At 29.0% G+C, this 14,907-nt stretch overlaps 1 protein-coding gene across 1 annotated transcript in view; it reads left to right on the top strand.

The window, feature by feature from the left end:
* LOC113375900 (homeobox protein homothorax-like) overlaps window positions 1-14,907 on the top strand; it is a 575,379-nt gene that overhangs the window by 258,552 nt on the left and 301,920 nt on the right. The window contains exon 10 of the mRNA XM_026615844.1: window positions 14,605-14,753. Coding sequence (XP_026471629.1) covers window positions 14,605-14,753 — 149 coding nt within the window. The remainder of the gene's footprint in view (window positions 1-14,604; window positions 14,754-14,907) is intronic.

The raw sequence follows: 14,907 nt of genomic DNA, 5'->3' as shown, positions 1-14,907 counted from the left end.
ATAATATAAATTATAAGTTGGAAATATCTGTCGGAGCTTCTTAAGCATTTGAAATATTTTCAATTTATTTATTATTTTTTATGTACAACAAAGTATAATAGATTGAAATGCAAATGTAATGCAGTTCAAATACAAAAAATTACAACAAACTACATAATTTCAATGTTATATAAAATTTTGAAGGTATGTGCATCTTATGTGCATAAATTGATTTGACATAAAAATTTCAATCTAAAAATCTGATTTTTATAAAACCTTTTTAAACATTTAATAGAACTGCAAATTCACAACTCAGCAAGTAGCTGATTTGTATCTAAATGATTAAATTGTAATGTAAATTAAAAAAAATACACATTCTCGAATAAAGTTTATCAATGCTTTAATTTTTTATCTGACTGCTCGCTTATATTAGTAGATGAAAAAATTTGCTTCAATCTTATAATCTTATATTAAATAATAATAATAATAATATGACATTATAAAGTATTTTACAAAATCAAGGCATATATCGATAAAAGATGATATCACTTAAAAGTGCTCAATAGCTTTTATTTTCGTTTTCTTTATTTCTTAAACGAAAGCCCTATTTTTAACCCTTACTTACAAATTATTTCATATATACTTTTCAGAAATATTTTAAATAAACACTTTTCTCTGGAATATAAGTAAGTTCAATATAATATATTTTTCTATAATCGTAATTTAATATAAGTTCAAAATAATCCAAAATTGATGATTCGCAAATATGTCGCAGAACCCGAGGTAAAATGAACAAACAGAAAAATTGGATTATTCGAATCAGCAATAAATAATAGTAATGCCAGATAATATAGGGTAGAGCGGGGCTTAAAGGCCTGCGGGAAAAAAGGTCTACCAACGATATTTCAGAAACAAGTCAAGTTAAGAATTTTTTTAACAATATTTGAAAGTAGAGAGAAAAACATGTTTAACCAGACAAACGGCAATGTTTGAAAATCCATAGCAAAAGCATTTTTTTTCGTTGTGAGTTTAGTCGTGAATTCTTAGAATTTTTAGGTATACATTATTTATTTGTTTTACAATACATCTTATTGTTATTTTTGAAGTTATATTTATAAGTTTTTTTATATAACATCTATAAAAGCTCGAATTTGGGTTGGGGGTAATAAGGACCAACTGAGTCTTTACTCTGGCAAAGGTGTGAACAATATAAAATATTAAATAAAAAAGTAAATTAAGTTAAAACATGAATTTTTACAAGAGATAAACGAAATAAATAGTAACTCCAACTCTGTTGATGAATATTTCTGAAGAAATATATCTCTGTAAAAAATGTACTCAAGAAATTTTCATTTTGTATTAGTTTAAATAATGTAGCTATTATTTCCTAAAACACATTTATACAATGATGAATTAGCTTGGAGTTTTACTGAACATAAATAGAAATAGTTGTTTGTTTGATGGGAGTTTTCACAATTTAATTGCTCAAAGTCAGATTGGACCATTGTGTCCTGCTCTACTCTAGTACATATGTTTCAGGTACCGCAAAATTAAACATATGTGCATTAACTTGGATACAAATTTTTCAAAAATCAAATTTTACAACAGTTTTCAATTTATGCAAAAAAACAATAATAATATTTTTGTTTATATCTTAATTCAAAATATCATACACTACGAGTTTCATTTTTATCCTCTCAGGAGGATCGAAGTGTAGGTGGTGTATACCGTTTGATGTTATAAAATTTATTACGAACTCTTCGGGACAGATCGTAAATATGTAGGATAATCAGCAGTAACTAATGAAAGTGTGTTTGTGTATATATGTATGTATAATTGCACTCGATTTGTATGTGCTCCATGATTTATGGATGCTGCCGGTTCCGAGAACGGCGATTGATTTGAAAATTATTTCGTTAATGTTGCGATGGAAATTAGTTTATTATTACAAGGTACATTTATTAGATACTGAGCTAGATTTTCTTCACAGTTTCTCTTTTTATATGAGAAACTGATTTTAGATATCTGTTGGTATTTATAAACTTGAGAATTTTTTACTATTTTTAAATTAATTTTATTATTTAAATTAATGAATAAATTTTTAATATAATTGCACTTGTGCTAATTTATTCATATGTACTTCTTTGTAAATTTTGTGAATCGTGTGTTTTAACTTTTGATTTGAATTCTATTTTATTGATAAATGATTAAATAAATTTTCTAAATTGTGTTAGAGGATCGTTATACATTTACTGCTAAATTAAATAAATAATTGTTTAATGAAGTTAATTTTTTCCTAATTCATACTATGTATTTTATTTTTATATATTAAATGTGTAAATATTTGTATTGTAATGAACATATTTACTAAATTTTATTTGAAATATTTTCATAAATATAGTGAAATGTAATAAATCAGTTTTTAATGACATTAAACTTACTTTAATTTATGGATAACGTGTAGTGCAAAGACTTTAAGTTGCGGCTTTGTAGATCAATTGAATTTTATGTGTTTGCGTTTTACAAATTTAATTTGTTCTTAGCATTTTAATGTTGCAAAATTTTGCAATAATTGTCATTTTTTCTATATGCAACTCATTGCGAGTTATGTTACCTTGAATACTAAGAATTGTTTTCTGGATGAACTATGAAATTCTATAAGAATGTGAAATAAATCTTTAATAAATTCGATCATTGAATATCGATATTAACCTGTCAAAAATATATTTTGCTTTATATTTATTCAGACAAACAGAATAGTTATGCATTCTTGGATGTTCTACTCCTCTTAGACCTACTATTTTACCTATCTGTTTTTATATTTCTGTATCTGTTTCATCTTGAATTTTTCTGCACGTCTCTGAATTTAAGCATAAGACACCAATGGCATTATTTTAATTTAAGTATTTTAATGCATTGAGAACAATATAGACACAAGGCGTTGTAGTTCTTGTTTAGCATATTTGCATTGTCTTTGAAGGCATGTACATGTTGTTAAAATTTGCTAACGATTTAAAACATCTCATTTAAAATAGCGACAAATAAAAGTAATACGTTTGGAATTGAATATATATATATATATATATATATATATATCTTAAAACTAAAAATATGTCAAAAGCGCATCCTTTAAGTTTGATCTTCTAGTAACTTAATCGAAGTTAAGTAGCTCCGGATGTATTGAGGCGGAGTTAAATAATTCTAGGATTGAAATAACTGCAGAATGTAAATATATTCACAGAGATACATCATATATATATATATATATATATATATAAATATATATATATATATATATATATATATATATATTTACTTACCATATATAAATATGCGCCCACTCTACCGACTTGCCAAAACGCGCCGAGTTACTTAGCGCGTACACCTATATTTTTTGAGGAATATATTACTTACAATTCGGTATGTACTTAGCCCAACCCTTATATACATCTTTCATATTTGATATACATACAATATATATATATATATATATATATATATATATATATATATATTAGTGATGTGCCGACTCGAAAAATTCCCGATTCGAATGATTCGAATCAGAAAAAAACCTGATTCGAATCATGATTCGAATCAACTCGAATCAAGTATATATATGGACAAAAAAATCATGAATGTATTAATTTAGTAAAAGTGATCCAAATTTATAATCAAAATTGTCAGTTTAACCAATATAACCGACAAAGTAGAAATTGTAAACATAAATCACTATCAAAAAGTATATTCTGAAAATTATTAAAAATGATGTAATTTTGAGGACGGCTAAAACATATCTTCAAATTAATTTACAATAATAGATTACCAAACAATTGTGCATCACTAAAGCATATAAAATAATATTTGGAATCATGGGTCGATTGTTTATTTTACTATGTAATCAGTAAAGGATCGCATCTAAACTGAGAGCTGAAAGTTAATTTCATTAATGTGAATTTGCCATTACTTACATAATCAGAAGTTAACATATTATTTACTGACTTTCTGGTGTTTAGTAATTGTTTCAAAAGAGAATTATATTGAAAGATTCCCGAAACTCGTTTCATAATTTCGAGTGGTTTATTCTGATAACATTTAAAATCTAAAACACTTAATTATTATCAAAATTGGGTATTGATATTTCACGAATAAAATCGCTCTCAGCGCTCCGTAAAATAAATAAACACGCAAGAACGACGACGCATTGTATCGCCCATACGGTTAACTCATATCGCTCGAACGGCTTGAAGTCGGGATGATTCGAATCAGAATTGAAGTCGGAACAACTCATAACGCCGCTTGATTCGAGTTGGCTCAGATGAAGTCGGAACAACTCATATCGCCGCTTGATTCGAGTTGGCTCATATAAAGTCGGAACAACTCATATCGCCGCTTGATTCGGTTTGAGTCATGAAGTCGGAATAACTCATATCGCCGCTTGATTCGGTTTGAGTCATATGAAGTCGGATGATATAGTTAGTCGATGAATGCGGTTAAAGTCACACAAAGACGATTGGAGGTGGCTGATACATTTAAGCATATTAAAGTCGGGTGGCTCGCATGATTTAATTCATTATTTATTTTTTATATTTATGATATTTATTTTTTATATTATTATAATATGGAATTAAATTAAAACATTTTTTTATATTTATATTTATGAAAAATTTGTGTTAATACATATTTTATCACAGTAAATATTTCGCGGCTTGATGCGAGTTGATTCGAATCAAGTAAAATCTGATTCGAATCAAGTCGTTAAAGGCTTGATTCGAATGATTCGAATCACTTGATTCGACTTGGCACATCACTATATATATATATATATATATATATTCCTTTAGAGAGATATGTACAAAACTTTTCCCAATATAGCAACAATCACAATCAATGCAATCCATTTTGTACAGTTAACAACCCTGTTTAGGACTTTTTGAATTCCAAAACAGAAAAAAGAGAACTAAATGAAATATTAAAATTAGCACAATAAAAACAGCTTTTTGTAATTTGAAAGTCTAAACAAAAATATGTCGATAAAATGACATATATTCATATTTATTAGAAAAGTGGAACTGTAAAAATTTATAATCTTAGAACGATTTAAACTTGAGTCTTTTGTGAGGTTTTTCGAAATGAGAAAATAATATTGTTTTTGAATTAAATATATGTTTTAGTTAATCTATTTTTAATTATACTATTGACTATAGTTTTCGGAAATTTTATAAGCATTGGGAAAGGTCTCCAATATATTTCTAAGAGAATAAATCAATATACTTACAATTTCAATAGCCCTAAATAATTTAAAACCATGTTTTCTGACCATATTGGTTCTTTTAAACTCACTTATAATACTAATCATAAGATCATGCTTTATAAAGAAAAAAATGTTGACCTTAGTAGATTTGCAGAATCTGTCTGCATTTTCCAATGTCTGCAAAATTTTTAGTCAGTAGATAATGAAAAATCTTTAGCTGAATCTTTCACTAATACATAACAAAAAATAAAATAATAAAATAATTTCTAAATATAATAATGTCTGTTATAAAGAAAGTGATAAAAACTATGAATTTAAAATATGTGATAAAAACAATGTCATTTTCAAAAAAAAGAAATCTAAATTATATTTTCTGGCATAACAAGAGCTCCTTTGGCGCTGAATCGGTCTTCATAACAATCATAAAGTAAAATAATTATATTAGAATTATTAAGCAGTATCAAGTCCTTATCATCTGTCGTAAGGAATCCGCGTTAAATCCGATACCGCGCTATAACGAGAGCATCTCCCGCCGTCGTGTCCGTTCTCATGTTCGTCATGGTTTACCTGTTACCAGGTCAAAATGAAATATCAAACGGAAAGCAATAATTTACGCCTTGTGGTAACGTTAAATAACCCATATAGGTCTCGCCCGAACACGCTGTAAACAATCGAAATTGCTTGTTACTGGACACTGTCGGAGGTCGTAAAATAATATTAAATATTTATTTAGTGCAGATTTTGTTTTTTTGCGAATTTGACACGCGTCTCTAATGTTTGTTGACTCTGGAATAATTTGTTGGCTTTAATAGTCACCAGGGCAGAGATTGACAACTGTTTTGTGGTCACAACAATCGATAGGATAATTGTTTGACTTTTCTTTGATTTTTATTCGAAATTGTATCTTTTGCATCATATTTTTGACCTTTCGTATTTAAATTTTAATTAGTTACAATTTACTATTTTTCTATTGCAGATACTTTTACTTACTCAGCTTCACTTTTGCAAATGACAACTGCATTGCTTTTTAATATTTCAATACGTTTTGTTTCATCTATTTGGTTAAACCAAATTTTTAGGCAAAATTTGCAAGAATTATCTACAGTATTGATATATTATATAACATAAAGCTTACTTCTGCATATTGGGTTGATATATATATATATATATATATATATATATATATATATAATATTTAAATATATTAGAATTGTATGCAATGTGTTTTTAACGTTTCACACTGCTTAAAACCATGGTGTTTTGTGTAAAAATATTTTATTACTATTTTTCAAAACTTAACCATTTAAGAAACTCTAATCATTTGAAGAATATTGATAGGATACGATATATAGATAGATAGATGAAATATCTTTATAGGTTTATTAGAAAATTGGCCTAGCCGCTTCTTTACGACTCCAATTTGACTATCAAGGCCACAAGAATCTGCTACAGTTTTCTTAAATTTTACCGATTTTAAGTTGTACACCCCTGCCTAAAATAAGTACTTCATTATGGTCATAGTTAGTTAGCTAAGAAAACTGGTATCGACTTTTGGTTCTAGTCTTGTCTTTATAACGAGAGTTGTCCATCTCTGCGTAAAAATACTTCAAAAGAAAATAAGCATCATTAGCTTGTTATAATGAAGACTTTCTGAAAAATTGTGTATGTATAATGTTGCCCCTATAATGACAGTTGTGGGCCCCTGTCTGAAATCCTACATTATTGGCATAGTTCATTTGCTAAGAAAATTGAGATCAACTGTTGGTCCAGTAAAAAGAAAATAAGCAGTGTTAGCTAGTTATATTAGAGACTTTTTTGGAGAATAATATATGTAAAGTTGCTTTTACAATGAAGGTTGCGCACTTCTGCCTAAAATAATTACTACATTATTGCCATAGTTTGTTAGCTAAGAAAATTAAGATCGACTTTTGGTCCAGTAAAAAGAAAATAAGCAGCGTTAGCTTGTTTTAATAAAGACTTTTGTTGAAACATGGTGTATGTATAATGTTGCCTTTATACTGAAAATTGTGCACCCCTGTCGGAAATAATTAGGTACTGCATTATTGTTATAGTTCATTTTCTAAGAAAATTGAGATCTACGTTTGGTTCCAGTAAAAAGAAAATAAGCAGTGTTAGCTAGTTATAATGACTGACGAATTTTTGGAGAATAATGTATGTATAATGTTGCCTTTACAATGAAGGTTGTACCACTCTGCCCAAAATAGTTACTATAATATTGTCATAGTTAGTTAGTTATGAAGATTGAAATTGCCTCTTGGTACTAGTAAAAAGAAAATAAGCAGCGTTAGCTAAAATAGAGCTGAAAAAATCATGTATGCATAATGTTTCCTTTATACAGTTGTGTACCCCTGCCTGAAATAATTACTACATCATTGTCATAGTTCGTAATATTTATGTTTCGAGATTGACGTTTCAATAAAAGCCAATACATGTTATTGTTATTTCTTAACCGCGGCATATTCCATTCGTATCCTGTAATATGCGTTTGGCACAATCGTGATATATTACGATATTAAATCCGAGTAATAAACTTCGATTTCTGATTGAAAAACACGAAAATAGATCTGCTCGATTAATGCTAGATCTGAAACTGATCTAGGGTTGATTTTGCAGAGGTTGCAATTTCAAAAAATAACGAAATAAATGACTGAATATGCGCCTTCTGTAACAAACTTGGGAGCATACATCATTACATGGGAGCATACATTTTATCCTAAAAGTGAAAGTAAGATTTATGACCAGGGTTTTGACACAATAGTTTAACTGTGTTTTTGTCATAAATAAACTCGAATGCTGATTGAAAAATACTCTTAGTGCTAGAGTTTAAAAAATTTAACATTGAATTTGTAGACGTTCCGATTTACAAACATGTGATGAGACCACAGATATGTGACGAACTTTGTTTCAAATATAATTTTACACTTTCATGCTACATTGAAGATTTTCAACTTTAAAAATCAGAAGAAAGCAGATCAATGTGATGTGATTAATGTAGGCTTGTATGATGTCTCCTATTATAATCAGATATCATCTTCCTCGTCCACAGATGCTATAAATCCTGTATTTGTTTTTATTGCTTTTGTCATTAATTTTAATATTTAATTTTAGTTTAAATTAAGAATCTGTTGATTTATTCAAATTGGTTTAAAATTGCGATAAATACACCCTTAGATGGCGGTGCTTTTCTGTCTCCGGCCAGCAAAGACTTACATCTACAATCACAGATTCAGATGTCAGATGGTAAGTTACGGATTTATAAGTTGACACTTAATCTGAAACGCTTTCTTACGATTTAATGATATTTATCGTGTTATATATCATCGATCAAAAAAACTAATTTTACTAATAAGACATGCTATACATTAAGTGTCGTCTATATTTACTGCCTTATTGTCTTCAGTGAAAAGTGACAATTGGAGTGAAATTTTGCAGATTTACGACGTACCTTGTAAAAGATTTTGAAATCCAAATGTAATTGACTGGAGAACAGTTTCCTGGTCGCATAAAACAGAGTCAATATCAATCTTATGTTTCAAAAACCATATTCGGACATCTTGTAGGCTGTCAGCAAACGTTTTGGCGTTGAAAATGAAATTAAAATTTTGAATAAAGCTTTTTCAGCATATAAAAATTGGTTACGTATTAAAATCTTTTAAATTTATATAAAATTAATAGTAATTATTCTATTTTAAAAGTTGTCAGCAGACTGTTTGCATGGAACTATGGGCTCTCATGTATTTTAATGGACAGCGAAATGAAATTTGAACAATTTTTCCCGGAAATGTATATCGATATGAAAATTTAATACAATTTTTGTAAGTTTTATATTATTAGGCACGAGATAGTCAAAAACCGTTGATTTTCGACTTCGAACAAACTGAAATTTAAATTAATTACAAAAAAAATTATACATTGGTATAGATTGTTTTCAACGTCTATTTGTTCAACGTCTTAATAAACTGTGTGATGCAGTTTGACTTGTAATAAGTAGATACTGCGAATTTTACTAATCGAGAATTATCATTGTATATTAGTAGCTATGGAAGATATCATCAATATTTTTTGCGAATTGTATTTCATATCTTGAATGGAATCAAGATAGCTGTTTCATTAGTGCATCAAAATTAAATCTGATTTCCTTTTAGACATTTTTCTGATCTTTAGAGACCAGTTCCAACAATAATCTAGAATAATAATGCCAATTTACGTGGAAATGATAAATAAATAAATAAATGAGGATTTCACAATCAGTTCGTACAGGTAGTTTTATTGTCAGTTACAGTTTGTTGTTTCTGATGGACGTTTCCTGAGTTTCTTTGTCTCCATAGTTGTTTCATCATTTCCAATGATTCAATTATTCAGACACAAAATTGTTGTAGATACTATTTATGACATCAGCGATTTTTAGCATGAAGACTGAAGGTTTATTTCCACCAACTTGTTTCTCAGAGACCGTGACATAATATAAGTAAATAATTTTATACTTGGAATTTCAACTCGCATTGGACACTGCCATGGTTATAAATTTTGTATCACATTCTTTGAGTTAAATTGTTTTTTTATTTATTCTTTAATCCCGATGGACTTGTGATGTCAGAAACAGCCCTGGGCATTGTAAGTGACGGCTGAATATGTACAATATTGAGCAGTTATCCGAAATTAGTAGAAACGACCCTATTATTAGTATTAAAATTCATAGTAATTCTTTGTAAAGTTATTCTCGTGAGGGCGTGTACTCTTTTTTTCTTTATTTCTTTATTTCTGTTGTGTTTTGTATTTCTTTTGTTCGTAAACTTTTCTTGGTCTGAACCTTCTTAACGATACAAGCGCGAACCTGACGTTAATAATTATAAGCCACGTCACTCACTCATTTCACATCGAGGGCATCACCTCTTGACGATCACTCAAAAAAATTTAACTCTTCTGTTTACTATGGAACAATATTGTGAGGAATTTAGAAACTAATTCCTTCGGCGGTAACATATCGAACTGGACCCCCTAAATGGATAGAAGATGTTTGTTGCACGCCTAAATCTCAGCACAACCTTAATTTATAATATGTCCAGTAGATATGACATCTATCCCAATTGTCAATGGTTTGTGGTAAAATTACTATGTTTAGTAGTTGATAAAAACTCTCCACATTACAATGGTTTGTGGACAAATTACTGTCTTTAATAGTTGATCAAATTGTAGATATATTTAATCACAAGATTAAACTTTTGGATTTCGTTGTACAATTTTTCATCTTCTGCATCCATTTCAGATATTTTTTCCATTTCCAACATTGCATATTATAGTATTGTAACTTTAATATAAAACTTTTTGCAATTACTCTATGGATTAAAAGATCCCTTACCAATCGCCTCCCTCCTTAATTGACTTCACTGGCCTGTTTGAAAAGTCAAACGAGCTTCACAAAAAAAACACAAGGTAATGTCGAGCGAAATGTACCATGCACGAGATAAAAGATAAAAGTTAAAAGATAACAGATAAATGATCTATCGCGATGTTAGCGGCGAGATTGACCATCCCGGCGCGTAATCTGATTAGAGTTATCGCGGCCCTGGGACGGCAAACGGGCAAACGGGGCAAATGGGGCGAACGGGGCGAACTACCCCTCGGAGCGAGGAACACCCTTAGCCGTCGTGATCATTTATACCAATACGGAGATCAGTCAAAAGTCGTGTCATTCCTCTGCCTAGATCAGATTGGATTAGAGACTGCATTAATAATAATTGGAACTGGGAAGCGATGCAATCGGACGATGTAATTTATTAGTATAGTTTGCTTGAACTGCAGAAGGACGGCTATAATCCGTACTGAAATGCGAGAAGGTTTTGTGACTTCTTAATTTTCTAATGTTTTCTAAATTGAGCAGAGTCATCAATAAAATTGATATTGACAAAAATCACAATTCTATTTAAGACATGTTGGATGATGTAATTTATAATCCAGCATGAAAAATTTCTAAAAAAAATAAAGGAAAAAGTATGAGGATATTTTATATTTCGATTTTGTGTTACAATAGTATTTTCTAATTTTTTATAGTTTATATAGACCCCACAGGGCCTATGCCTATGTTTTGAAACATGCCATCAAGGTTCTGGAAAAATTTGTTAATAGTGGAATTTGGAACTTCTGTATTTTCATATCAAATATTTTAGACTATTTTTTGGGGGATTGCATATTTATAAAAAATAATCATTTTTCAATGACTTAAATATTTCACATAAATATTATGTTCATGCATACATGTTTGTATATGCACCTATATATGGTATTTGCATATATATATATATATATATATATATATATATATATCGCAAGGATATAACGGATATTGACAGTTATATCCGTTGTCAGATTATCCAGGTAATTTTATGTTTCCGTTATCCGGCTTCTCGAACAAGCTAAACCTGCATTAGATTTAGATTAGATTAGACTTAAAAACATTACTATTTAATTAAATTTATCTATTTTCTTTGTAATCGTTTTATGAATTAACATAAATTAGTTAATTAATCAGTATGTTATTAATTTGTGAATAAATTTAAATAAACTGATGCATAGAATGGTATGTCACTATTTATTAATTAGAAGTAAAACGCTGTTAAATTTCATATTTTTAATGTAATTTATTTCAATCCTGTCTGATATTTAAATAATGTTAAATATTAATTAAATGTATTTCATTAATATTAAAAAAAACTTGATTTCTTATTTTTTAAATTTGTAATGATTTATTTAAATGGTTTTGGCTGTCAAGTAAAATTTGCAGATATAACTTACGGAAAAATACTAATCTATTTTACTATAAAAAAATAAAATGAATAATAAAAAATAATTTTTTACATTTATGTAAAATCTCGAAAACGGAATCGGAATTTAAGTAAATGCGAGTGACGGTGAATTAATTCAATATATTCAAAGAAGAAACAAAAATTTAATTTTATGTTGTTCTGGAATATGAGTTCTGATGATCATATCAGAAGCATTATATAACACCTACCTCAGTTTGATCAAATCAATACTCTTGTATTTAATAAGATAACAACGAAATAAAGTTTGAGAATATGTAAGATTGAATTGTTGGGAATCTGTCGCCTATGGAGTAATATTAACTGCCATTACGCCACCCGCAGAATTGCAGATCCTAAAATTACACTCTCCCCTTCGGGATATATAAAAACATTAACGCGGATTCTACTTACAGCCCCGAATTGGTCCTTTATATAAAAATTGATGGGGATGACGGAAGAAAGAGTTACTTACAAACTCTATTCTGTAATTTATTTTTAGTTCAATATTTAAATTAATCATTCAACTTGCTATAACGTCATTACATCGTCAAATGTTTTATGTTTCAATTGAGATGCGTTTTTCGTGTTTCGTTCTGCACGACATGATTTTCTTTTTGCGAACGACGAAGTCAGAAGTTGAAAATTGCTGAAAATGTACTTTATGTTGTTCTCAAAGAAAATATGTAGTTTTTCTTGATTTGCGCAATGGATTTTGCAAGTCTCACAGACGTAAAATGTTTGTACTTTGAATATATATGAAAAAAATGTATTAAAATTTGACTATTTTTTACTTTTCAAAATTGACATTCACAATATTTTGTTTATATATAATTAATATGGTAATTCAAGATTTATAATACAAATCTGTATCCATTTATATCGTTTAGTCTCATACAAATTTTACAAAGAAAATATTCATAGTCCTGATTATATGACTTGCTGTCGTGATCAAGAACGTGGGCTAGTACAAAGTACTTTAAGATTAGATCCCGACCTTGGTCAGCCTCATTTCGAGGAGTATGATATCATTTTTTTTCTTGATGTTGTAAATATCAGATTAAATATGAATCGCCTTTCGTGGACATTGCTGCATCACCTACACACCAATATTATTATACATATCTAATATATAATAAATTTTAGATACGTTATATATATTACACTATATTATAGTCAAATTGGTGGTTTTCTGGGATGCCTTCTTGAGAATCATACTAGTTTAGAATGTATATATATTATATTTATGATAGCAGTTAAAAAAGTTCTGGTGATGAAAATTTAAAAATTGAGTATAACAATATACTTAGCCATTGAGTTTATATTTTAATTTTTTTACATATTGAAAACTAACTTTTCAATATGTTTTCAATCTGTCCTTCGATATCGATATCTTACCACATACATGTTCCACTCTTTTTCATTTTTTTACTTGTCGTTTGATCGTTAAAGGATCATATAATTTATATAAATTTAATACAACCCATTTTTTCAATCACTCTGTATCCTCAGACATTAACTTTTCTATATCCTACTCAAAATACTAAATATGGTAAAATCGAGATTAAATAATTTGCCATTTTGGATAAATCCAGTAACTCGTACTACTTTTGAAAATTCAAATCTTTCTATATGTCTAATTTCTACTGCTGCCAACATCGAAATCCTAGCCCCGTTATCCCATGTCGCCCATCCCTAAACCCTGGGTGTTATTCGCGGCTGAAGTTTGCCATGAAACTACCATGTTTGCTCTACGTAGGACGAGTCCAGGTCCTGCGTGATTAATGATAGCCGTCTTTATGTAATCCTGCAAGGATTAAATTGCAGCTGGTACGCCATAACCCGATCTAAGGGATATTGTTTCTCTGTTCCTCTTTTCGCGTTTTTTTATTTAAGAATTCATAATAAATTGGACATGAATTCTGTTCAACTTAAAAAAATTGTGTAATAGGTATTTTATTTAATTTACTGTAATCAGATACACCGAGAAGAATTGGAATAACTATTCATTTCTTCTATTTTTTATAAACTTGGCTTCTAATATATTTTACTTTTCTATTTACTCTTTTCTGGTTGTTTATATCTTGCCAGTGTTCAAGTAGTCTTTTTTACTCCAACTACATGTTAGTTATTTTAGAAAGGTTATATAAGAAACTGTTGAATCCAACTTAAAAATAATAATATATTTTATAAAACAACTTTATAACGTATGTTTAAAAATTACGTTTAGCTATCGTAAACTCAATAACACTGTTCAAAACGAAAAAAACTAACAACCCAAAATGCTTTTGTTAAAAATTTTAAGGTGTAACCATTTATGCTATGGTTGGTTATGTGTAACCATCTTTTGAAATAGTATCCTTGAAAAATACCATGCATTTTTGGTTTTTGAGATAAAGGACTTTTTCACCAGGACTTTTTCACCAGCTGACTTTTAAGACCCGCTCTATCCTATTAAGGTTTTGGACCTATTTTTGCACTGATCCTTTCTAATAATGATAGTTGAGATGGTATTAATTCCAAAAATTAATTACATTTCTTCTTTTCTTCCAGGCGATGCCAGTAATGCCAGTATAGGCAGTGGAGAAGGTACAGGAGAAGAAGACGATGACACGAATGGTAAAAAGAACCAAAAGAAAAGAGGAATATTTCCAAAAGTCGCCACAAACATTCTTCGGGCGTGGCTCTTCCAACATTTAACGGTGAGTTGTGCACAAATTTTTATTTATGAACAGTATTTATTTGGATATTTATTAGCAAACCGAGATAAACGAACTCTAAAATTAATAAAAAGAAACTTATCATTTATGTAATGCGTAGTCAATCAGATCGTCTGCACTACTGCACTACCAATTT

The sequence above is a fragment of the Ctenocephalides felis genome, unplaced genomic scaffold, assembly GCF_003426905.1.
Source record: "Ctenocephalides felis isolate EL2017-DRISC unplaced genomic scaffold, ASM342690v1 CF-g0.4_SCAFFOLD_01886, whole genome shotgun sequence".
Lineage (NCBI taxonomy): Eukaryota > Metazoa > Arthropoda > Insecta > Siphonaptera > Pulicidae > Ctenocephalides > Ctenocephalides felis.
The sequence above is the reverse complement of the archived record's forward strand: the minus strand, read 5'-3'. Positions and strand labels throughout refer to the sequence as shown.